At 42.5% G+C, this 26,490-nt stretch overlaps 1 protein-coding gene across 1 annotated transcript; it reads left to right on the forward strand.

Moving 5' to 3' along the window:
- Positions 1–996: 996 nt before the first annotated feature.
- OLFML1 (olfactomedin like 1) lies at positions 997–26,390 on the forward strand. Its single transcript, XM_016123051.2, has 3 exons — positions 997–1,654; positions 2,983–3,271; positions 22,246–26,390. The coding sequence occupies exons 1-3, from the start codon at positions 1,529–1,531 to the stop codon at positions 23,034–23,036; spliced, it is 1,206 nt and encodes a 401-aa protein (XP_015978537.2). The 5' UTR covers positions 997–1,528; the 3' UTR covers positions 23,037–26,390.
- Positions 26,391–26,490: the final 100 nt, after the last annotated feature.

Genomic DNA, 26,490 nt, shown 5'->3' on the forward strand with positions numbered 1-26,490 from the left:
ATCAAGGACTAGAGACCTAGATTCTTGGTAGTGGCTGTCAAAGGGCTTATGTTCCCTCTCTCAGAGTAGAAGGACGAGGCATTTGCAGAGGAGAAAAGGGAGATTTGCTGTGCTTGGTCACTATCCTCACTTGTGAGCTTGTAAGCAGTGGTCAAGGCCAGAGGTTAAATGTAAGAAAGGCAAAAGAGCCAAGCTAATGGTTAAGTCTAAGCAAGCTGTCTTTTTCTTTCTGTTGAGTAAAGCTTGCTCTGAATAAATGATGGCCAGAGTTGGCTACTGTGTGTCAGTCAAAGCTGTGACTACCTCCAAGGTGAGTTTAATTTTTCTTTATGAAAACTTTGGTCACAAGAATGTGAGGGTTTCCACTCTGGGTACACCCACGACTCATCAATTATAATAGATTAGGGATGTGAGCTGTGGGCTTTGTTGCCTCTGGGATCCCCAGAATGAAGCTGGCCAACTAAGACCAGGTGTGGGCAGTGAGAGCAGAGAGACCAAGCTTGACCCTATGAAGTTAGTGGCTGAAGTGAGATCGATGTGGGACCTGAATCACTGGTGGGCATAGAGGGAAAGCCTGCCAAGCTCTCGGGAGCCCACCCCAGACACGTCGGGGCAACAGGAGTTGAGTCCTATGTACTGCTGGCCTGCAGCTACAGGTAAAGGGAATTCTGCCACTAGGGACTGAGAAAAGTCAAGGGCTTCCTTACAGAAGTTCCATTTCCTGATGAGTTAGGTTTGGAAATATAACTGCATCAATAATTGTTGTTGTGTATCTTAATAAAACTCTTTGGAACCTGATCCTCAGATTTTTCAGCTATCAGCCTGAGTAGCCAGGCCTGCAGCGCATTGTACCTCTCTCCCTAAGGGACAATCAATCAGCCTTGGGCATATCAGAACTTTTTTTTTTTTTTTTTTCTTCCCTTGCTGTGCCTTTAAGAGCTGCAGGAATGCAGAGAGAATCTGGAGGAGGGGTGGGGTCTCCCAAAAGGACTACTGGGAAGAGGATCCTGGGAATTTTTGCCAGAACCGAAGCTGAGATTTCAACTCAGAGAAGTTGGGGGTGGTGTGTGTTGTGTCAGGCCTGTGATTGGATTGCAGGAGGAGGAAAGCAAAAGTAAAAAGGAAAGAGTTGGGGAGAGGGGAGAAGCCCTCTCTTTCCCCCTTCCCCCCACTGCCATGCATACTCACCCAGGCCTAGAAGCAGGGTGCAGCCACTAGCCTGGGGGAAGGTCATTGTGCATCTGGGGTGATATCAACAGATGTGGGACCCAGGAAGTTCTCTACCCCATGTATATCTACCCGGCAAGGCCTCCAGGGACCGGCTCGCCCACAGCTGGGCTTGATCACAGCTGGGCTTGGAAAGCGAGGCCACACATCTGGTGGAACAACAAGAGGACTTCGCTCTCGTGCTGTTTTTAGAGGATTTTCACAGCAGCGACTAGAAAGCAGGAGATCACCACCTGGACTCTTGTGTCTTCTTTGAGAGGCACGACCTAGGAGATTTCACCCCCGGAGGGTTTGTAGAACAATGCTGGCCCCTCGGCAAGCTTCTGCTTTCCTGGTTCTGTTCCTTGCAGCTTTTCCGCCCCCACCACAGTGTGCTCAGGACCCAGGCATGGTGCACTACATCTACCAGCGCTTTCAAGTCTTGGAGGTAGGTGGCATCTGTGCACCTGATACTGGAACATGCCTCCGGGAAGTCACCTTATGTTACCTATGCTTTCCTATCTACCGAGATGCATTTACTCCAGTAATAAATGATAAATATTGCTTAAGTTACATTTAAAAATTTTTATAGTCCAGTGGTTTTGAGCACCAGAGTCCAGACTACACTATTCCCGGACTTTGAGCAGGGCTTCCCTCGGTGCAGTTTTTCTCATCTCTAAAATGGGGGCGAAAATTGAATTTACCTCCTAAAGCTATTCTGAAGATTTAGTAAATTGATCCATATTTAGAACGTTGCCTGACATGCTGGCAAATGTCCAAAATGTTATTCAGAGTTCAATTTTTAAAATACAAAAACTTAAAAATTTGGTCACTTTTCTTCATTTTTACTCTATCAGGATGATGGCCAATTTTAGCTTTTCTTTTTGTCTTTTTCTGAGAAACCATTAGGTCATTACAAAAAGTCACAATATTATTGTACCAAGAAGCAGTCTTAACTTTTGCCAAACTGGATTTGGATTTAGAAATGAGCAGATTTCAACAATGTTAAACAGAGGAAAAGTGTTTGGGCCCTCTTCTCCATATGTTACAGCTACAGTTTCATTAAAATTTGCAAAACTCAAAACTTTTCCAGAACAAACTGGCTCCCACGGACAAATATAACCCTCTGCCCTAGCCTTTGACACAACCCTGGTGTTGACATTGACTATTTCATTCTTAATTACCTTGCTTTCGTACAAGTTAAATTTTGATAAAAATATTTATCTTCTTTCAAAGACACTCTTATCTCCAATATTTATTTTCAATATTTTCCTGAAAAATCTTAAAGTCCAAGTTATTTGGTCATCTAGTTACAGTCAGGGCAAAATAATTCCACAGAGCGGCCAAACATATTGTCTAATGTTGTCAGCTAACAGGCTGAGGCCTAAATGTGGTGAATGAAATGTTCTCAAGCCAGGGGCCTCTTGCTGCTTCTTTACTTGCTATCTCCTCAGACCCTTCCTCCCCAGGCTCACCTCCTTAAAAAGTGCCAGAATTAGGTTCAATCACTACGTTTAGTACATAGTTACTCAACATTTTAATATATATACATATTATATATCTATGACTAAATGCATGCAAACACTTAAAAAATGATACATTCTAAGTATCACTAATTGTATTTTGAGTTAAGGTATTGCGGGTGATTTTTACTTCCCCCCTTTTTGATTATTTTTACTTTTAAAATATTTTTATGGATGATAGCTATTTTATTACTATAAAAAATTGTAATTTCAGTAACTATCAGTAATTTGACAATTTGTTTTCTGACCAAAGCAAGGACTGCAAAAATGTACCCAAGCAACGAGGGCATACGTTCAAGACTTCCGTGAGTTCTCAAAAAACATATCTGCTATGCTGGGAAGATGTCAGACCCACACAAGTGAATATAAGAGTGCAGTGGACAACTTGGCCCTGAGAGTCGAACGTGCCCAACGGGAGATTGACTATCTAGAGTACCTGCGAGAAGCTGACATGTGCGTAGAATCAGAAGACAAGATGCTGGCAGAAAAGCTAGTCCAAGATGCCGAAGAAGAAAAAAAGATCCAGACTCTGCTGAATGCAAGTAAGAGAGTTTTGTCTTTTATACTCTTCTAGGGACTGTCACTCAGAGACTTGGTGCAGGACGAGTCTGCCCAAGAATCAGAGTAAGAGCTGGATGTGTGCTCATGCTGGGAGGGAAATCTCAGCAGGGAACAGGTGTCCAAAGAAATAACCATTCTCAGAAAACAGTTTTTCCTTTCACAGGGAGTTCCTAAAGGCCCCATAGAAGGTCAGGGCTATAATATCAGAGGTCAGTCCAAGAAGGGCATCTTCCAATAGACATTGGTTTGGCAGAGGTAAATGGTCCCAGATCCTTCCAGGGAGAGTGACAGTGCCTGAGAATAGGGAGAGGCTGCACATATGCCAGTCAGCAGCCCACCCTCAGGGCTGGAGACTGCATGCTGTTGGGATGGTGATATCCAGGGGGTTTGTCTCCTATCTTGTGATTCATCGGATCATTAAGAAAAATGTTTAGGAGCTCAAATATAATAACAAGTATCAAGCAACAAAAAACACAAGAGAAGGAAAATGTCCTATGCATGAGTTCACTTTATTAAAACAGTGAGGGAGACTGGCTCAGAGTCTGTATTCTGAGATGGTTTTACTACAAACAGGGAAACTTTGTTTATAGACTAATCATATCTGCTCCAAATATGAAAAACTCTATCAGGGACATAAGACATAAGCTGAGTGCCATCGTTCTGTTAAGGGTTCCAAATATCTTTTCAATGTAATTCTTATAAGAACTCCATAGGTCCTCTTAAATGATCTGAGTTTTGAACAAAGAAATCAGAGAAGAATGTGCAGAGCACACACCCAGAATGATGGGCAGCTAATCTAGGCCCCATTCACAGAAGACACTGAGACTATGGGCCAGAGAGCCCTGCACTCCATTCTGAATGCTGCTATCATGATCCGTGCCATTGTTGTTAGGACTATTCTTCCAGTCACTCTATATAAATACAGGCGCTATAAGGTGAAAAAAAAAAAAGTGGCATAACATGTCAAAGGCATGAGGGTGTATAACACTTTGACATGTAGAGATCTGTGGATAGGGCTGAGTAGACCTCTATGGGGCAGGTGAGTGAGTATAGGAGAGCAAGATTGAAGAGTTCAGCAGGACCTAGATAACGAAAAACCTTGCATGCTAAGTTACGAGGGTTGGACTTAACTTGGGAAACTATAGAGAACCACTGAACAATTTTAAGCAGGGCCACGACATGAAGGGAGAGGGAAAGACTAGAGAAGGAGACCCAGTCAGGGGGATACTGCAGTAATTTGGGCAACAAGTGGTGGAGTCTGCATGAAGTGTAGATGAGATGGAGAAGAGCAGATGAATTTGAGAGCCGCTAAGAGTTGGAATCCACATGGCTTGGTGACTGATCATTAAAAGTGAAAAGTGAGCCAGAAGGACACATCTAGGATGCTTCCTGGGGTTTTGGCTTATGCCATGGGATGGTTGGTCTGAAATATATTGAGATAGGAAACTGAAGAGGAGTTTTAGAGCTCCTATTACTCTACATTTTGGGGGGCGGAGTGGGTGGAGGGAGCAATCATTACTCTTAAACCTTCTAGTTTACTTATTTGCTCACTACTTGTTTTTTGCCTCTGCATTTAGAATGTCATCTTTATGAGAGCCTAGATCCTGCATTTCATATTCAGTGCTGTGTCCCAGTACCTAGAGTAGTGTTTATGTTCATCAAGTATTTGTCAGTGAAAAACTAAGTGAACAAATGCGTGAATGGATGGAGGGATTGTCAGCATATAGGGGCTATTAGGCTTTGAAAGCAAAGAGAATATCTTATCTCTGTGTCAGAAGGCAGAGAGGAGGGCGCCTTATTTTAATAGGAAGCAACTGATTGAGTTGGTCAAGTGAGTGATCCTTTTTGGCCCTGACACTGTCTTGAGATGAATCGTCTTCAGAAGAAGCAACTGGGGCTAAGCATGGGGTGAGGGAAGGATGAAAGGGCAAGGATGAGCCAGCAGAGGATGAATGGAGGCTGCCTAAAAAGCTGATGGGGAGAGTTGAGTGCTAAGGTGGCCCAAGCTAGAATGTGCCTGAACTTTCATGCCGGGGTTCAGGCAGGACCCCAAGCCTGAACAGTTGTACTGGATTGGATCCCTGAGCTCCTCCTGGTCCCTGAACACCCTAAGCCCCTCAGGCCTTGAGGTTCCCCCTTTCCACTCTAGCTCAAGCTCAACAGAGGTCCTGAGTCTGGACTTGCTGCTTGTTCAACCCTCATCCTCTGCCTTATCCCTGACACCCTAGGCCTGAAATATTCATACTCCCAGCTCCATGGTGAGTGAAAACTTCTCTTTTAACTTTCCAGAGATTGCTCCTTTCATGCCAGTTGCCTGTGGGACTCTTATTTGGTGATTTGTTGGTTTGTGATTAACAACCGCATTTTGCCCCCGACTGTTGGATGGGCCCTGTGCTACACAGTAGGGGTGGAGGAGTGAGTAGAACATGCTACATCCTGCACTAGCTTTCCTATGGCTTCTTTACCTCTGGTTTTACCTCCTACAATTCAACTGCTATCATGCAGACCTCCCCACAACACAAAATGGATCATACAACTCTGGGTAGAATTTTATTTATTTGTTTGTTTGTTTGTTTATGTCATTCACCATCAGTTATCAGCAACAACAAAAAATTCATTTGAATCTCTTAGCCTTTGACATGGGGGAAGGCCTTCACAAAGTGGCCCAAGCTCATCTCCAGCTTCCTCTACTCCCATAACTTACCCGTATGCAGTTGCATTTAAAAATACAAATATGGTTTTTTTCTACCCATCTATTATGACTCAAAAATGCTCTGGATTCTCCGCGAAGACCTCGCTCCACCTCTAGGCAGATCGGCCCATTTCATTCCATCCCCCAAGGGAGCACTGACACTTCCAACCACACACATCTGTGTGTATTTGATTCCTCAATGAGACCATGAACATATTGACATCTTAATTCCTGCACTGGTAAGAGCCTCCCATAGAGGAGGCTGCAAAAATTATCTATAGCAGAGATACTGATGGCAGGATCCTCAGAGCTTAGATGGGGAAAGACAAACCTGTAAACGATCACAAGCATATGATTAGTGCTCCTTGGCCTGTTATTTTCAGAGATCCTCTGCCCAGAGAGAGACTTTGGGATGCCAGTTTGTTTCCCTGCCCTGCACTGTTTTGAATTTTACACACTGTGCCCATCTCCCACTTTTTTGCCATTTCTATTAGCAACTATATCTATCTTAGTATTCTACTGCTATGTTACAAATTAGCACCGATTTAGCAGCTTAAAACAGTACACGTTTATTATATTGGAGTCTCTGTGGTTCAGGAACCCAGGCACAACTTAGCTGGACCCAATGTTCAAGGTCAAGGTGTTGGTTGGGCTACATTCTCACCTGAAGCTCAGGGTTTTCTTTCAAGCTTACCAATGTTGTGGGCAGAATTCACTTTCTAGTGGTTGTAGGACCTAGGTCCTCAGCTTCTAGAAGCCACCTCTCTCCAAAGGCAGCTCACAAAGCGGCTGTTGCTGCTTCAAGACCATGAGAGTGCCTCTCTTCAGGAAGTGCACAGTCCCTCTTTTAATAATTTTTATCTAATTTAAGGCAGGCCCACTTATGATAATTTTTATTTTGATTAACTCAGAGTCGACTGATTTAGGACCTTAATTATAGCTGCAAAATCCCTTCAGCTTTATCTTATAATGTAATCTAGTCAAGGAGTATTATTCTATCCTATTGTCAGGTCCTGCCCTCAGTCAAAGGGAGGGGATTATGTAGGGTGTGACTACCAGGGGGTAGGAATCTTGGAGGCCATCTTAAAATTCTGCCAACCAAGATGCCCTATTCTGCTAGGCCCAGCTGGTGCTACTAATTACCCATATCCACCCTGTTCCCACGAGGCTCCCATCTTTCTATCTTCTAACCTTGGTCTGCAGAGACTGAGCCAGCTGTAGAACTTCCACTAAAATCTTTAGACTCAAGTCAGCATTCTTGTATGGGCAAACACCCTGGGACTGTGGGATAGGGAGGTCACATCACAGGGTTTCATTCATACATGCACTCTGTCTTTGAAAGTTTCTTTAGAAAACCCGCAAGAAGGGAATAATGCAACTTTCTTGAAAAATTCAACCTTGAATCTCAAGAGATGTCCAGAAAATTCTAACATCAGTCTAAATGATTTTTATTTATTCTAGGAATGTTTCTTGGTCAACTCATAAGGGCCAGATACTGGGGATAATTAATAAGATAGCATTGCTCTGTAATTAAGCCATTCCCTATAGAGTTGTTCCTATCTTCAACCTTGAATTAGAGAAGATCCCCAAAGATGTTCACATGAGGCCCACAATCCCAGGGATTTTGGGGGTTACATAAAATTCTTAGAATCTTAATTCTAACATACATTCATACCCCCTCTCTTTCTCTCTCCTCCCTCTTTCACATGCACATGCGTGTGCCTACACACACACACACACCACACACACACACACACACACACAGTAGAATGCAATGAGTGAAAGTTATTTGAATACAATTTTATATTTAAAAAATCATTCCTTGGTTTTGATTCTTTAATTCTTATGCATATAAAGATATTTTGTATTGTACTTGACAATTTATGGCAAAACACCATTGCCTCAGATACCCAGATTGGGAACTTATCTCACTAAAAGTTCCATTCCCCAGCCTACATTCTTGTGTGGATAAGAGTATTAACCTCTTTTTAACTTTTAAATAGCTTGTGAAGAAAAATTCTCAAAGCAGTCAAAACAAGACATTACGGCAGATTTTATTTTATTTCCTGTTTTATTTAGTACAGCTCCTTTTATTACAAGGGTGCATGCAAATTACTTCAAGTAACCCTCTCCCTGCTGAATTAAATAACTTACATCTTTTGTTAGATCAGATTTGGAAGAAGAAAGTCTGTGCTGCAAATTTAATGCCTATAGGATCCACTCAGGTAATAAATGTATATGCCTCATATTCAAAGCCATTAAAAACAAAACAAAATATAAAACAAAACAAATAAGCAAAAAACCTACTGAAAGCCAAATTAAACATATCTGCGAACCAACTCCCAGAGTCCGTTAGTTTGTGATAAGTGGAACAAAACATTAAATATATTTGTAACCAATACATTTACCACAAAGGAGGGGATTGAGAATATATACACAAGTAGGAGCACAGGAGAGTATGAGAGTGCTTGTATGTGCATGTGCATATGTGTGTGGACATTCACACACACTCTTACACATTCTCCACCCAGAAGTTGCTGCATTCACGGGCCATCAATGCTGGAGGTATATGTGTAGCTTACCCTGTGCTGTCTCCTAGAGAGTACAATAGGTCACTGTGCTGGGTCCAGAAAGGCCCATGTACACAGCACTTCTTTTGTTTATCCACCTGGAAGGCCTGGGGTGTACAAGGGTACCTCTAGTCCCATCACTATGGATACTAACAGAAGGTCCCAAAGTTGTTCTAGCTTATGGCGTTTGGCTCCAGGGGGAGTGAATATCCATTTATCCTCTCTATAACTCACTCATTTGTTCATTCAATCAACAAATGTCTGACTGAATTCCAGGTATATGGTGGCATCATGCCAGGCAGTACTGCTGGAACACTGAATAAGATAACATCCTTGCCCTCAAAAAGCTTACAGTCAAGCAGGGAAGACATCTAAACAGACCCAGGATAACAGGTGGAGGGCGACTGTTCTGATGGAGGGTGTGACAGAAGGACAAGGGGAAGATATTAAGCAATTAAGGAAGGTCAGGGTTACCATGAAGATGGGGGGACTGCGGAATCTGGAAAGTAACCCTCAATCTGAGTTTTAATAATGGAAAAGAACCAATCAAATGGTGAATAAAGAGCACTTCAAGTAAGCAAATGGAACAGCACGTGGAGGCTCAAAGGCCGAATCGGGCTTAGTGACCAGTAGAGCTCAGGTGAAGGGGGAAGTCTTGGAGAAGAGATGAAAAAAAAAAAAAAAACCAGACAAGAGCTAAGCTCCTCTGTGCTAAGCCAGTTCACACATTCGAGCTATGAGGAGTAAAAATAATATGAATAATAACGGCTAATGTTTATTGAGTGTTTGTTTCTAATGTTCCATGTAATCTTTAAGAATTTATATACCTTATTGGATTATATCATCTAATTCTCACAACAGCCCTATGAGATAGACATTATAATTATCCTCCATTTATACATGAGGAAATCAGTGTACTGAGAGGATAAGCAATTATCTGACGTCTCATAGCTAATTGGTGCCAGAGCTGGGATTCAAACCACAACAGGCTGACTTCCTGCCATCCATCTCTCTCGTCGTACTGTCCTGCTGGTTAGTGGGAAGCATGGGAGTGTCAGGGCTCAGAAGGAGGTTTTAGAAAGGTCATTCTGGCCACAATACATAAAACGGACTGCAGTAAAGGAGGTCGAGTGGGCACAGGAGCGAGAGACTGGAGGCAGGGAGGTCATCCCCAGGCCTGTCACAGAGGCACTCAAGGTAGGCACCCTCTGTTCTGAAACTTGATGGCTGCACCTACCAGGCCCAACTGCTTCCGATCTTGCTGTGAGACACACATGAAAACCACGTCAGTCCTCTTGGTTGCTGTTTGATGATGATTCCTACCCAGAGACAGTTTCATTTAAATGATTCTTTTAAACCTGGCCTAGAAAGGTCAGTTTTCTTCCTCTACTTTCTTAGTTTTTAATTCCCTGAGTTTTCTTCATTAATTCTTAAACTACAACACTCGTTGTTTTCCTCGCTATTCTTTCACTTAGCAGAAGGGTTACATACATTTCTGTGCTAGAAATCTCAGGGGCATCTCTTTGGCCCTTGTCTGGCCAGTCACCATATCTACTAGATTCTTCCTTCTGAATATCTCTCAAGTTTATTCTTTTCATCTGCAACAGCTCTCTCATCATCTCTGGTCTTGATGACTGCAAGAGTCAGTCTCCTAACTGATCTTCCAGCTGCCTGTTTCTTGCTGTTCCAGGGTTTCCTCCTACACTGGGGTCATCTCGCTAGGATGTATCTTTGCTTTATCAATTTTTGATGGCAGCTGAAATCTACAGGCTAAAGAAACCCCATAAAATAACATAAAGGAATCCCTTACAACCTGACCCCAACCTAGCTTTTTAAAAGTAATTTTTGTTATTTTCTATGAAACTAACACCTGCTGATTGAATAGAAACTATGAACACTATGTGTACTATATTTATTGTATTTACTTTTATTGTAAAAGTAGATAACAAGCCAGCAACTTTGACTATTTCTCAACTTTGTCTTGTGCCACTACTGCCTGTCTCCATCTACCTGATGTTCTATGCTGTGTTTAATCTGCTATTCTGAAAACATAAAGCATATTTCAGGTGTCCCTGCATTGTGCATGCTGTGTTTCTTAAGTCTATTGCAGTGCCTGGAACAGAGTAGAAGTCAATATTTTCTGAAATCGAGGAGTAGTTTATTATAAAGTGGAGGCAACTATTTGCCAGAGATTGCATTAAGCCCTTTTATCTGTTATCTTGTCCAAGCCCACCCATGGCAATAATGCTGCTAGGTAGATACCATTATGACTTCCTTTCAGATAAAGAAACCGTGGCTCAGAGTGTTTCATGGAGCCCCATCTTTCTCCCACATTTCTGCTATATCCAGAGCACACACCACCCTGAGACACACTAGATTCATCTCAGCCTTCATTTCTGCTCACCATCCCCTCACCCTCACCCTGTGTCAGTTATCTGTTGCTACAGTAATGCTGTTTAACAAACCACTCTGAAACTGAGTGCTTAAAACAATAATCATTGATTATTTCTAAGGAGTCTACAGGGCAGCTGGCAGTTCCGTTGGTCTGGGCCAGGGTTGGGTGCTCTCAGCTGGTTTCCCTAGTGGCGCGTTGCCTAGGGGATGGCCTCAGCTGAGATAGCTTCGATCTCCTCCATGTGGTCTGATCTTTCAGAAGGCAAATCTAGGCTTGTTCTAATGATGAGGACAGACATTTGAGAAAGGGGGCACAAGCACATGAAGGTCTGGTCACTTTTACCAAATTCTTTTGGGCAAAGTAAGTTCCAAGTCTGGCTCTTGAGCCCAACTTTCCACTAGAACCTCTAATAGTATCTAACAAGGCTTTTGGTCTTGACTCTCCTGAAGACAGGCAGTAATCAAAATAGGTTTTTAAATATGCAAATTTCTATATGAAAGCAGTGAATCAGGCATTAGTGAGATTGATGGCTTTGAGATGAGACTGAAGAACCAGTGAGAGGGCTGGTACAAAGTTCAGGTTCAGGAGAGCAGGCTCCAGACTTTGAGAAAGGATGGCAGAATAGGATAAGTGAGGTTTATCTCACGGGAAGAGTCCATGGTGCAATTAATTTCCAAATGACTTTGTTTTCTAACCAGGCAAATGGGAGAATGGCAGTACCACACACAGAAATTGAGAACATTTCCTTCCTTTTTAGTTATAAAATATTACAGAAAAAAAAAAACCACTATGCAAAAAGCCCCAAACAAACAAAAAAACCAGCTCAATTTTTAAATGAAAAATAAATAAAAACAAGAAGTTGATAATTATATCCTTGGAATGCCCAAATTTTGCCACAGTTGGATAATTGATACGAAATGGACCTGCCTGACCAGAACCCTGCCAAGGACTTGCCCACTCCCACGCTTCGCTTCCCATGAGTGTTGGCCAGCCTACACCCTCTAGGATAGCATTTTCAAACGTTTAGTTTCAGGAGCCCTTTACATTTTAAAAAATTATTCAGGACCCCAAAGACTTTTGTTGGTGTGGATTATATCTATCGGTATTTACCTTATTCATAATTAGAATACAGAAATTATAATATGTGCCAGATGCTGTTGTAGGATAGCAGTAAATCTAGCAAAGCCCTGCCCTCATGGGGTTTACATTCTATTGAGGGGAATCAAACAATAACTATGTGTTAACAGATAAATTTATAACATGTCAGATAGAAGATAGAATACTATGGAGGAAAATCAGCTAAGGTAAAGGGGTTATGGAGAGCTGGCCTTTTTTGAAAGGAGGCATCTGAAGGAGATTGGCTGTGTTGGACTCCAGCCATAGGGACCCCACAGTGGATGCAGGCTAGACTCATGCTCACACATCTTTCAGCTTCATGCACTGCCCTGAAGTTCTCGGCTCAATGTCGTAGAGCAGTGCACAGCCATACAAGCAACCAGCTATGCATCATCTGTTTTCTTCCTCACCATTTATTGCTAATCACCAATAAAGACAAGCTGTCAGGGCTCCGTACTGGGTGCTGGAAACCTAGAAAACTCCCTGATATGGATTTACTAAAGAGTTCTGTATAGTTCTGTATAAAACCAACATATAGTTGGTTTTGGTGAATTTATTATAATCTAGGCCCTGTTTAAGCCCTGGATTCACAGCCCTCCAAAGTTGAATCCTCCTATGGCTCGCTGAGTACCATTTCATACAAGCCGGTCTTCCTACCTCTCTGCCATTCATCTACCCAGGCACACAGACACTGAAATAGCACCTGCTAATGTTCACATATACCTCTTGCTATTTGAATTGATTTGATTTCTAACATGAGTTGGAATAGCAAGTTTAGACACTAACTAATACTGCATTATCTGAACCAAACTGATTCCTGAATGGTAAGCAGCAAGAGATTGTATAGAAGGAGCTATGTATTATATCCCAAGCACTGTAGATAAAAAGACAAATAAGACACAGTCCCTGTCTAAAGTGCTTGAGAGGAAACAAAGTGAATAAGCAATTCCAATTCAGGATGCTAACTGCCCTGGAAGAGGGCTGCACAGGATGCTTTAGACACAGAAGGAGCAACCAACTGCTCTGAAGGAGTCAGAATTTTGTTTTGAAAGACAAAGGATACCAATTTAGAGAAGGTGAGCTAAGGAAAAGTATGGGCAAAGTCTAAAACTTGTGCGAAGCCATGGCAAATATGGTGACTAGTGACCAGTCCAGTGTGGTGAGGAAGTGACAAAAGAGAATGTCAAATAAAGGACTTTAAGTGCCATGCTGAGATGTACGAAACTTATCCTATGGTCAAAAAGCATGAAATGGTCCCGATTTATAGAATAAGTTGAGTCCATGTTGACAATTTTATTATAATAGCTTGAAGCTTTATAATGGACTACTTGTCTGAGAGTTGTCATTTTTGTCATCTCTGTCTAACATTATACCTGTCACTTGATAGGCATAGACAAAAGTTTATTAACATGAATACAGTTCAGGTGGTTGAAAAAGTCAAGTTTTACAACAGAGAATTTCATGAAGCAGTCAAAACATTCATGGTTTTGCAGGAATTCTCTTCTTTTTAATAAATTCATCACTGTTCTTCCCAAGCAAACCTGCCCTCCCTTCTCTATCACTATCTCATGCATTCTGTCACCCCATCCTTGAGTCTGGTTATTGCTAAAACCTAGTTTCTCTTTTCATGCCCTTCACTATTTAGATATCTCTTATCTAGATTATAATTACAGACTCTCTACCTATCTCTCTGTATCCCTCTCTCCTATCTCTTCCCCCACCCCCTTGTCCCCCACTCCCTCCATTCCTCCCCACCCCATTCATTCTTTGCTAACATTCAGACTGATGTTTTAAAAATATAACTCCTATAGAGTCACTCCCCTAGAGGGGACAAGTCTCACCAGGTCTAGAGAGTGTTGCTATTAAATAAGGGGGAAAATATATATTTTAAAAATTCAAATAAGGGATCTTTGTATGTGAATTCACTATGAGGCCTTGGACCAAAATCTATCCTAATTGCTTGTTTGCAATTTTGCCTGAGGGGAAAATCACAGGTTTTTTTTTTTTTTCTTTTTTTTCTTTCATTCTCTGGTTTGCAGGTGGAACCATGCATGACATTGTCTCTGTTAAATAATTTGCATCTTGGCTGGACTCAAAGGTTTTAAATTTATTTCCTCTTTCCTTTTCCTCCTGTTAATTATCTCTTCTCAGGAGAAGAACAGCAGGGAGTCTTAACTTACCATTTTACTCAAACACTGGAAGTGTATTCTCCCCAGATTTCAAAAGAAGAAGAATTTATAAAAACTAAAAAGTACATACCGTGAAAAAACTATAGAGAGCATCTAGCCTAAAACCCTCATTTTACAGCTGTGAAAGCTAAGGCTGGATTGACAAAGGGACTTTCAAGGAGACACAGAGAACCAGAGACCAAGTTCAGATCACTCAGGTCTGAGTCTCAGCCCCAGGTTCCCTCTGTTAAAGAAGGGATAGGATTAGCAGAAGGGAACACATGGGAAAATTCTGCTTTGTTTTATTCCCCCCAGAACTGTTTCCCTCATCGAAACCATCTATCAACACTCTCTTGTTTTGTTATTTCTCCAAGGACTCTGCATGAGAAAGGAGATAGAGGAGAAAGAAGAATGTTTGTGTTAGTATCTGCTCTATTTAAATTTTTTTTTCAATTACAGTGGACATTTGATATTTCGCTGTATTTTAAATGAACATTTTCCTATGGGTGAGAGATTGAACATGCCTTGTTCTTAGACATAGCGTCTCTCCACAGCTGGGCTGCAAGCATGCTGAGTTTCCTCCCAGAAGGATAGCCAGGCTGGCGGCTTTTCATCAAGGCAAATATATCACCCTATAATTATGTCTCAGGGAGTCCAGGGCCCTTGCCCATCCCTCTTTAGGTACACCCAGACTCACCCACTTCCCACCACTTACCACCACACATACACACACCCATCCACCATGTCCCCAGGGCTGGCTGGAGGTATCCTGGCTCAGACTGAGCTCAGAGGACCTATGGCTATGTGGCAGATCCCAGTAACTTAATCAAGCCTTAATTTTTTTTTTTCCACTTGGGAAATGGAGATTAAACTATCTACTACTAAGGCTTATTGTGAGAACTGGATAAGTTAATGAAATAAAGTACCTATCACAGTACCAAGCGTATTATATATATTTGTAGACATGCATTAACCTCTCAAGTCTTGTTCTTCCATAGGGAACCGTTTCTGAGCTTCTCTGATAGCCCTCCTCTTCCATATTAAAGATATCTGTGATCACTTACAGGTTTAAACCCTCATTCATTCATCCTCTGTGATCACCAGAGAATGTGGGAAGAGCAGAGCATTCACATGAGACAGACTATACTTGTGAAACTGAAAAAAAGGTTTACTGGGCCCTGGCAGAGATCAGGGCAGCCCACTCCTCTCTCTTCCATGCCATAGCCAGTAGCCCCCAAAGCTCAGCCTGGAAGGGCATTGATCTGTCCTTAGCTGGTCCTGAGGTGTATAGGTTCCCAACTGGCCCAGGATTCTCTGCCTTCCCCAAGAGTTTAGCTTCCTGTAATACAGGCCAACCTGGACAAAGTTGACCCGGAGGCTACAGGGAAGTAATCCCTCAGGCTGGCAAAGCGTGTCAGCAGGGGCACATGGTGGCAACTGATGGCTGAGAGACCTTTACAGCTCATCCCAAAGTCTGGCCCTGACCACAGTGGAGGGCAGGCAAGTTCTCTGGGCTTCTGGGAACAGCCAGTGTTGACATGACCACTGAAAGGACTGAGCTTCCTGAGACTCGGTTCTTCCCAGCTAAGGCCGCTCCCCACCCCTGCTCCTACCATATGTTCCCTTAATGAGAACCTTGTGTAAGATTTTTAAATGAAATAATGGATTTGAAAGTATCTTAAAAGCTTTAGAGTACTTTACGAATTATTTACTTAAGACAGGACTGTGATCAGAACTCCGGATATGCAGCGCTATTTAGACTCTTAAAAAACATCTGTTTGAATGAAGCTATTTTCCTCATTAATTCAATGGGTATTTATTGAAGCCAGAAAGAACTGTGCTAGGCAGTAGTGTATAACAGTCAACATGAAGACAAAGGCCCTACTTTTGTGGAGCTTACAGTGTAGTGGGGGAAAGTACAATAAGCTAATAAATAAAACAGATAACATAATTACAGAATGTGATAAGTGATCTCAAGGAAATAAGATGCTATAGGCTACAGGAGATCATTTTAAATTTAGATGCAGGAGTCTCAGGAGGCCTCTTAAGAAGATGATATTGAAACCGTGATTTGAAGAATGAGTAGGAGCAGACGGTGGGAAAATTTAAAAAAAAGAACACTTCAGGCAGAAAAAAAGCACGAGTGCAAGAGCCCTGAGGCAGAAACAAACTTGACATGCTCCCAGAATAGCAAGAAAGCCAATATGCTCACAAGACAGTGAACAATGGGGAGGAGAATAAAGGATAAAGTCCCAGAGACAAGCAGCAACCATATTATGTAGGTCCTTTAGGACAGGGTGAAGGGTTAGGATTTTATTCCTAGAGTGATAGGAGAAAGAGTTTAGCTGGTCAGTCACATAATTCATATTTTTAAGCAGATCACTCCTACTGCTTTGTGGAGAAGTTACAGTAGGTGAGCAAGAGTAAAATTAGGGATTATTGCAATGGGCTAGGCAAGAGGGGAGAATTCAAGGCATGTAAGGGAAGAGTAGGTGGGAAGAAGGTGAGAGAAATGTAGCTAAGCATTTTAATTTAAGTATAGTATCATAACTTAAAGATAAATTTTGCTGGTGGTGGAGAAATGGAGGTAAAGGAATCAAGAATGACTTCTAAGAAAGAAGCTTGGTTGATAGTTTTTGCCTAAAATGGGAAGAGTAGGGAGAAAGAGAGTTTGGGGAATAAAAGCAAAAGTTCTGCTTTGGACAGTTTAAGTTTGAAGACATCCAAGTAGAAATAGGCAGTCAAGCAAATGAGTTTGGGATTAAGTAGACACCCAGATAGGATGTAGTTCCAGATACAAATTTGGAATTCATCATTATTTAGAATTTACATGGTATTCAGAGCCATGAGATATAATGAGATGACTTGGAAAGTTATTGTAGAAAGAGAAAAGAAGAGATGTGAGAGCAGAGTACTTAAAGGTGGAAGATGAGAAGGAATCAGCAAAGGATGCTCCCCCCGCCCAAAAAAAAATTCAGAAAGATGGAAGTACAAAGGAGGGGTACTCCAGAATCAAGAGAAGAAAGAGTTTCAAGGGGAGGCAGAGGTCAAGTACTCAAAATTTGCTGAGCATTTGAGTAGATTGAAGACTGAGAATTGATCTTTAGATGTGGCAACATGGAGGTTGTCAGTGATGTTCATAGGAACTAAGTCAGTGGAGTGGGCAGGAGAGTTTAGACCAGTGGAGAACTGAAGCTGTTAGAGTAGCTTAGGGGATAATTGGAGGAGTGGAAACTCCTGTCAAGGAGTTTTATTACAAGGTAAAACAGAGAAATGGGGTCACACTAGAAAGTTCTGTTTATTTACTAAGGGGAATGATCCAGCAGGGAGGGAGAAACTACTGAGGCAGAAGAGGGAGATAATTTCAGGTGCCAAGTCCTTGAGTAGGCGAGAGGGGATTAGAGCTACTGAAAAAGTAGACAGCAGGAGGAAAAGCAGAGAATATGGGTTCAGGTACAATAGATGGTAGATTTGGTGGTTGGAAAACTCATTCATTCATTCATTCATTCATTCATTTAGCAAATCCTGGCCTATGTGACAGTTGCTATCCTAGGGACAAGAAATACAGCACTGAATGAAACAGATAATAAGATAAGGCTCATGCCCTCACAAGGTTTATATTCTGTTGAAGGAAGGGAAGCAATAAATATTAACAGGTGAATTATGATAAGACAGATAGAAGGTAAGTGCTCTAAAGAAAAATAAACTTGGGTAAGAGGGTTATGGAGAGCTGGAGAAGAGGGTACCATTCTTTATCAGGTGGTCATAAAAGGGAGTATTTGAGTACAGACCTGAAGAAAGCAAGAGAAGAAGCCATATAGATATCTTGGAGAAGATAGTTGGGTTGCAAGCAGAGGGAACAAAAAGTGTCAAATTCCTGAGGCACGAGTATGTTTGGCCCAATGTGAGGAACAGCAAGAAGGCCAGTGCGGTTGAACAAAAGGAACTAGATGGGAGAGTTGTGGGAGACAGGGCCAGAGAGGCAGTGAAGGGATGGGTCACATAAGGTCTCGAAGGCAAACACTTGAGCTTTACTCTGTACAAGATGGGAAGTATTTGTGAGTTTTGAGCAGACATGTGACATGATCTGACTTACATTTTAAATAGATCCCTTTGGCTGCTGTGGGGGAATAGAGCATAGGAGCCAAGGACAGAAGTGTGGCCACCATGCAGACTACTGCAGTAATCTAGGCAGGACATAATGTAGTTCTCAGATTGCTCCTATTTTCTCAGTGAAATAAGAAGTAAGATATTCATATGGAGGGAATAATGGAAGCTTGAGGAGGGAAGAGAAGGTATTCTAATATTAGGTGATTAATTAAGGAACTGTGGTAGAATTTCCACCCAAACAGCTGGCAGTAGCAAATAGTTTGCTAAACTGCTTACTTATCTCACAACCTTTGGGACTTCTCTGGCTGAGTACCTTTCTTCCTTGTGTCTAATTTCTCTTCCTTCACCCTGTTTCTTGTCCTCTGACTCTAGATGACCTCCAGTTGGCATAGAGAACCTAAGCATTTATTAAGAAGAACATGACAGCCCTCTGGCACATCCAGCTTCCTATGCCAAAACCTTTGGAAGGACTTAAGGGAGGCCCTCAGAGTGCCCATTTCTCCTCAAGAGACTGTTAAACACTGAACTATTGTTCCACCACCTTACTCTCCAGCAGTCAATGAGGGAGGCCTATAGAGTTCCATGTTCTTATTAGGACCATCTTCTCCTACTCTTGATACAGGCCTCATCAGGATTTGAGGGAAACCCACAGAGTTCCTTGTGCTTTCTAGTAAGGCCACCATTCCCTGCCTCCATGACACTGTTCACCTCACAACAGACTGCCTACCAGGGCAGTCCCAACAACAAGTTCATAGTTAGAACTGATGACCCACTTTTCCTGAATTAGCCAGTAGAACTAATCTCATCTTGATCCAAAATTCCAGGACTCTAGGGGCATGTGGAAGGCATCATATTTAAGGTGGAAATGGATTACACCACTTCTGTCCACATCCCCTTAGATAGAACACAGGTCAGTGGTGCAACCTAAATACAAAGGGGGCTGCAAATGTGTAACTAGGGAAGAGAGAACAAACTGGCATTTGATGAATCCAGACAGACATTGTCTCTGCCATAAGCAGTCACAGAAGAAACAAGTAGGAGACACACACGGAGACGGTGGTAACACAAAGATCAAGGAGGGAGAAATCTTCAGGAAGGAAGAACTGATCAATAATATCATGCTACAGAAAGATCAAGTAAGATATGGACATAAAAGTTCTGATTTTGCAGGTAGGAAGTGCCATAAACTGTAACATTATGAAGGGCAATTTCTGTGAAATTATGGTGAAGAGAAAGAATGGGAGGCGAGGAAGTAGATAGAGTATAAACTATTCTGTAAGAGACTCTAGCTATATAAAATGACAGAAATAGTGAAGTAAGTAGAAAAGGGTGCCTAACTGAGGGAGAATTTTTTTTAATACAAGCAAGATGTTTGCAAGCTAAAGAACTAGCAATGAAGGAAAAAGTCAAGATAACAGAAAGGTGATAATTCATCAAAGAAGTCTAGAAGAAGCTAGGAAAAGATGAGCCCGGAGCACAAGTGAATGAATTAGTCTTGGACAGGAAGAATGACATGGCTTTGTCTAAGATGCGTGGAAGGGTCAAAAGGGTAGGAACAACTGAAGAAAAGTTTCTAAGTAAGGGAAAGGGAGTGAAGGGAGTTCATGTCTAAGGGTATTTGTTTTTCAAAGGATTAATCTGCTGAAATTATGGTGTAGTTGGGGGGTGCAGATTTAAGATAGCTGCTATGTGGAAGATGGGGGTACTAACTATGGAAAGCAATATGGTATTTAGTGCTCAGCTGAGACTACAGATCCCTAATGTGTAGTGGCACCAATATGTACCACTTTGAGATGTTCTTCACCAACACACAACTCTCCAAAGCAGAGATAGATGTTGGAACTGATCCAGGACCAACAAGGGATTTTTGTAGAGTGGATATTGTAGAATAACTAGGAATTGGTGGGTGAGGGTGCTGGCGACAGAGCTATTACAGTGGTCTAGGATGGATAGGAAAGCCACTGAGGCCAAGAGAGGGCTGATGGCCTGAGAGCAAAAAGAGGTCAAGGGATTGGAGGGCATGAGGGAGCAGAGGAGGCGAGAGCAATGGAGTGAGAAATGGAAGGATTAGATGTTATTGAAGAGGATAGAATATTAGAGTTTTAGATTTCTATTACGGATGGAATAGGTCTGGGGGATGGGAGGATCCAGAGTATGGCCATGGGAGGGGGTTGCTAAAGTGGTCTGAAAGAAAGGTATTATGGAGTTGAAGAGGCGGAAGTGCTCAGGCTCTTGATGCATATGGGGTAGTGTCCTAGAGAATAGTCAGTGATTTATACTAGGAATTTGATAATGTGAAATATAAAAGAAGGAAGGGATTTTGCATGAAAGTGGAAGAATATTCTGAAATAGCAGTGAGGAGATGGGAAAAGGTAACCCCCTCTTTTCGTTTCCCCTTCCTCCACCTCCTTTAGACCCTTATCATCCTGTTCATATTATAGAAATACTGTCCTAATTGGTTTCCCTGATTTTGTTCTCTCTCCCATGTGTTCATCATACATATGACTGCCAGCTTAATTAAACTTGTTGAATAGCCTTGACCATGTCTCCCTCTTGTTCAAAAATTTCAGTAGCTCTCTGACTATAGAATAAAATTCACATTCCTTAACCTCATCCTCAAGGCTCCAGGCACAGAGATGGTTTCAATCTACTACTTTGTTTTATGTATATGATTTGAGCCAATATCAAGTACTTAGCTTGTATTGACTTAAACTGTATATTACCTTATTAACACTAATCTTGGAGAACTTTCCCAAATATGGTTTTGTTAACTGTCAGGAATGTTCTTTCCATCTCTCTTAGAATGTCATCCTTCAAGGGCCAATTCAAATGCAGATTAGTCTCTGCCTCAAAGGATATCTCTATTCTGTATCCTTTTGTAAAAATTTCACTTTAAGCTTTATGGTCTAGTTATTCATGTATCTCTTAAGCAAGAACCACTCCTAATTTATCACTGCACCTCAGGACGTTACACCCCCAGCTCATAGCTCAGTCTCTTGCCATTTGTTGGTATCCAGTGTCTGCATGCAGGCATTCATAAATAAATAAATGAATGGATGAGTAGGGCTCTTGCAATGTTCTCGTGTGTTAAGGGCCAGAATCCTTCACCAGATGATCTCTTTGAGGTATAATGTACACACACACACACGCGCGCGCGCGTGTGTGTATATATATATATATATATATATATATATATATATATATAGAGAGAGAGAGAGAGAGAGAGAGAGAGAGAGAGAGAGAGAATATATATATATATTTAGATTATCAAAAGAGTGACTATTATAGAGTAGAAATCTGTTGCTTCAAAAATATTCTGGACCAGACAACTCCAAAACTGACTTAAAACAACCATCATTTATTCTCATGGATCTGTGGTTAGATAAGGTTTGTTATCTAGGCTGATTTTGACTGGAGTGATTTGGTTTTGCTCCAAGTGTCCTTATCCTAACTCAGGCATGTTTTTTTTTCATGGCAATGTCAGAAGTATAGTTTTTACCCTCAATACTTAGCACTGTTCTGAGAACATTGTAAACTTAAGAACACAGTAGATATCCAATAAAATCTTGGCAAATGGAATTGAATTAGGCAGCTTCACCCCTAAGTTGTTCTCACCGTGTTAACCCCAAGAGCTCTAGAGAGTGAAGAGGGTCTCTGATACAGCCAATAGCTGTTTTATTTCCTGTCTTGAATAAAATGCCCACTTTTATAACTGGACAGTAACTCCCTTGACATAGACCCATTTATTTGTTTAATTCTTGGATTCATTGAATCATATCATAAACTGTCATTGATGTGTGTGTAACTTTATTCTAGACTCTGAAGGAAAAAGAAAGCAATTTGTGAGAATAGCAGACATCTCATGTTTATAAAGTAACCTCCCCTTTTTCTCCTGTTTGGCCAGGCTGTGACAACATGCTAATGGGCATAAAGTCTCTGAAAATAGTGAAGAAGACTATGGACACTGATGGCTCTTGGATGAAAGATGCCGTCAGCAACTCTCCAAGGGTTTATTTCTTAATTGGATCCAGAAACAACACTGTTTGGGAATTTGCAAACATGCGAGCATTCATGGAAGATAGCACCAAGCCAGGCCCTCGGAAGCTAATCTTAACACATTCCTGGCAGGGAACAGGCCAAGTGATCTACAAAGGTTTCCTATTTTTTCATAACCAAGGGACTCTCAATGAGATAATCAAATACAGTCTGCAAAAGAGGACTGTGGAAGATCGAATGCTGCTCCCAGGAGGGGCAGGCCGAGCACTGGTTTACCAGCACTCCCCATCAACTTATATTGACCTGGCTGTGGATGAGCATGGGCTCTGGGCCATCCACGCAGGGCCAGGCATCTATGGTCATTTGGTTCTCACAAAAATTGAGCCTGACACACTGGGAGTGGAACACTCATGGGACACTCCATGCAAAAGCCAGGATGCTGAAGCTGCATTCCTCTTGTGTGGGGTTCTGTATGTTGTCTATAGTTCTGGTGGCCACGGCCCCCATCGCATCACCTGTGTCTATGACCCACGGGGCACTATCGGTGAGGAGGATCTGCCCAGCTTGTTCTTCCCCAGGCGGCCAAGAAGTCACTCCATGATCCATTACAACACCAGAGATAAGCAGCTCTATGCCTGGAATGATGGAAACCAGATCATTTACAAACTCCAGACAAAGCGAAAGCAGCCTATGAAGTAATGCATTACAATTGGGAAGGAGAGAACCCTGGCCTTGGAAACTGCTCTCTAGGACATGGAGGCCACAGGCTCTTTGCAATATTGCATCCATGTAATCACACACAGGGATAGGGTCTAGAAGTTGGAGTGCATGTACATCCTCCCAGATGTTACAGCCTTAGAGATCTTCTAAGAGGTTAGGTGAGAGTCTGTCATTCAGAAAATTTCAACAACTTACATTACCCATCCAAACCTCTTGGCACTCAAGGGCTTCCACATTCTGGTCCAGCTTACTTTCAGCCTTTTTTTTTTTTTAACCCAGCATTTACTTTAATTATACCCCATCCCTACCCCCTAATATTCCTGGCTTTCTCTGCTCTCGCTTTTGCTCAAGCTCTTTCCTCTTTTCACAGATGCCTTTTGATAGTCTTCCATTTTTACTACCCAACTAAAGTACTATTTTTTATTGGTGTTTAATCTTGATCTCCCCTAGCTCTGGCTCTCCACCAAGTTAGGCAGATATAACAATAAGGTAAACATTAACATTTGAATACCACTTTCCAGTTACAACCTGGTTGCACCTGTGTACATCATTTAATTCTCATTTCAGCCTTGTATGCAGAAGAAGTCTTTATAGCTGCCATTTTAGAGATAAGGAGAGCTTAAGTGAGCCATTCAAAGTAACAGAGCTGAAAAATGCAAGACAGAGCTAGAAAATATTGCAAATCCATAGTTTTTTCATTGCTCCCAAAAGCATCAAATATGTATGTTTGTTCATCCAATGTTTTATAAGCAATACATTAATCATTTCATCCTCAAAATAATGGTCTGCCTCTTTAGCCACTTTTCATGTTCTCACAAGATCTTCCTATATGGCTTTTAAAATCTACTTCCTCCAGAAAACCGGCCTGAGGGCGAGGATCTAACTCTAGCCTCATCTTGTCTTCCCTTCTTCCCTTAAGTCTCTCTTTTTGCTTGAAATACAATAAAACTACACTAAGCAAACAAACCTCCTCAGGTTATATTTGCCTACATACCCCCAGAATAACAGTTTCAGGGCATGCTGCCTGTTCTTGGGTTTGCTGTGGACAATCCCCAACACATTAAGGCCCTTGGTAAATACTCTGTAATCTGGATGGAAGCCAGATAGTGGCCAAGTGGCTCCCTGCCACAGCAGGCATGCCATGTGGCACGGGGGACAGAGGGCAGCTGTGCCTGGCCAGAGGGGCTTCTCCACAATCTTTCCCACGCAAGTGTCTAATTCAGCCTAGTTTGGGTCACAAGTGCAGGCTGTGGTGCCAGTCTGTGTCATGTGCTGAGGCCTCTGTCTTTTCAGGTTGGTCACATGAGAGGGTTAGCTTTGTATGCTTGCAGCTGTTTTCCAGACTCTGCCAAGCTCAGGCTGGGACCATAAGCAGTGAAGAGAAATTTGTTCCAACTCCCCCTCCCCTCCCCAACACACATATCATTTGAGCAGAATGGAATTACTCCATGGGCACAATGTGATTACTCACCATTCTAATAGAGTGACACAGAAAGCCCAAATCAGTTGTGGAATGAAGCAGATAGGAATAAACGTGATATTACCCATTCTATTGGGTTTGGGGACATTACCTACCCTGTGGGTAAAAGAAGGTTACCTATTTCACAGGGATAAGGAATGTGAACTGCTTCACAGGGGAGGGTAGAGTGGAGTTATCAGCAAGGGGAATTATGTGAGTCCGAGGTACAGAGTTCCTTTGGAGACAGAAAAGAGGCTTACTTTCATTTGTGGATATGCTTTGAATTGAATTTTCCAGGGTGCACTTTTCACTAACAGCCTACCTTGCCACCTTAAATTCCTGCAGCCAGAACCAGTCTTTTAGGTCAAGACATTTTCTCCAGGAAGACCCTGTTAATAATGTGCCACTTTGTTTCCTGGGAGTCAAGGCTGGACAGCAAATAGGTTCATGAACATTTTGGTCTTCTAGGTGAACCAGCCCTGGGGTTTTTGTTGGATTTTAGTCAGCACTGAAGTCCCTATGACCTATACTAGTGGTTCTTAAACTTTACTGCATCTGAGGAGTTTTTAAAAATCCTAATGCCAGGTCACACCTCCGAACCATTAAATCAGAACCTTTAAGGTGGTACCCAGACACATCTTTTTAGGCCCCTCCTCCAAAGTGGTTCCACAGTGCAAATAAGCTTGAGAGTCAGTGACTTACACCATTTTTTAAAGTAATTTTTAAAAGGTAATTGTATAGTTCTGAAAACAGACTAGCATTTTCTGGGGGCTGGGGTAAGAGCAGTGGATCCACTGGGGCAATGACATGTGGGATTTGGAAACGCCCATGAACTTGTGTGAACTGTGGCAGCCTCCTCTACAAAAGCCTCTCTGCTGCTATTTTAAGGAAGTGAAAGAAAACTGGAGGGTGTCCTGTTGTAACATAACTCTTGTGGGCCCCAGCCTTCCTCTGCTGGCTTTGCCCTTAGTCTGCTTCTGGCCAGGTTCCTGCAGTGACCAGGGTCTCATATTTGCCAGGGTGGCTTAAGTTCTGTTCACATGTAAGTCTTTTGGACACCCTGGTAATTTCAGGCACCAGTGTAATTTGAAAAAAAGATGTGTATTGTGGAGTTCGTTAACACTCCAGCCTGTAGAGATGTAGATAAAAACTGAGGCCAGGGCTGTAGTGTCTCTGCCAGAGCTGGTGTCGATGCCATTTGAGGCCCACAGGGATTTTAATCAGCTGAACTGAGTAACCAGTCTTGGGAGGCCCAGGTAGATCAACAACCTAGTACAACAGAAGCGGATTCAAGCCATACACTGTGGGAAGGCGAGGACTAGGTGTTCAGGGCCTAGTTCTGCCCAGATTCTAGAATCCATTCCTGTGGTCAGACATCGCCAAAGTTCTCTTGGGTCTGTGGAACCCCGCCCTGGTGCTGGGCACAGAGAACTGCTTCTAGCCCACAGTAGTTCCCAAAACGGCACCAGTGCCTTTAGTTGGCGCTGACCGCTAGAGGGACCTCTATCCCAGGTCCCGGAGTTCGAGCGCAGCCGGACCCTTAGGTGCCTCAGAGCCTTCCAAACTGGGGGAGTGTGGATAAGAGGGTGCTCAGAAAAAGGGAATAAGGCTTCCGTCAGGCTAATCTCAATTTAGACGAATCGCACTGGTCCAGGAAGTCCAGACGCCCAAAAAGTTCCTGTGCTGGCTGTGCCTCTAATTGATTTTTCTACAGCTTTTCTCTCTTTGCAATTCGCGACACAAATTACCTTTCAGCTTCCTCGTATTCATTCCTTCCGGCCAGGGAATGGTGCTGAAAACCCGGAGAAGCCCAGGGGGCTGGGAGTTGGAAACCCCTGGGCAGCCTCGCCGGGGCTGGAAGGGTGCGGGAGAGGGAGGAGACAGGAGCGGGGCGGGGCTCCAGGGAGGGGTGTGGTCTTTGGAGAGAGGCGGGACTTGGAGTCTAGGAGAGCGGCCCAGGAGGAGGGGGCGGGG

This window comes from Rousettus aegyptiacus, unplaced genomic scaffold, assembly GCF_014176215.1.
Source record: "Rousettus aegyptiacus isolate mRouAeg1 unplaced genomic scaffold, mRouAeg1.p scaffold_m13_p_5, whole genome shotgun sequence".
NCBI classification, from domain to species: domain Eukaryota; kingdom Metazoa; phylum Chordata; class Mammalia; order Chiroptera; family Pteropodidae; genus Rousettus; species Rousettus aegyptiacus.

Excerpts from the sequence above, each read along its gene's own strand:
- OLFML1 (XM_016123051.2), top strand. The coding sequence starts at position 1,529 with ATGCTGGCCCCTCGGCAAGCTTCTGCTTTCCTGGTTCTGTTCCTTGCA. Across the intron at positions 1,655-2,982 it reads AGCGCTTTCAAGTCTTGGAG|CAAGGACTGCAAAAATGTAC; the intron begins GTAGGTGGCATC and ends TTCTGACCAAAG. Across the intron at positions 3,272-22,245 it reads CCAGACTCTGCTGAATGCAA|GCTGTGACAACATGCTAATG; the intron begins GTAAGAGAGTTT and ends CTGTTTGGCCAG.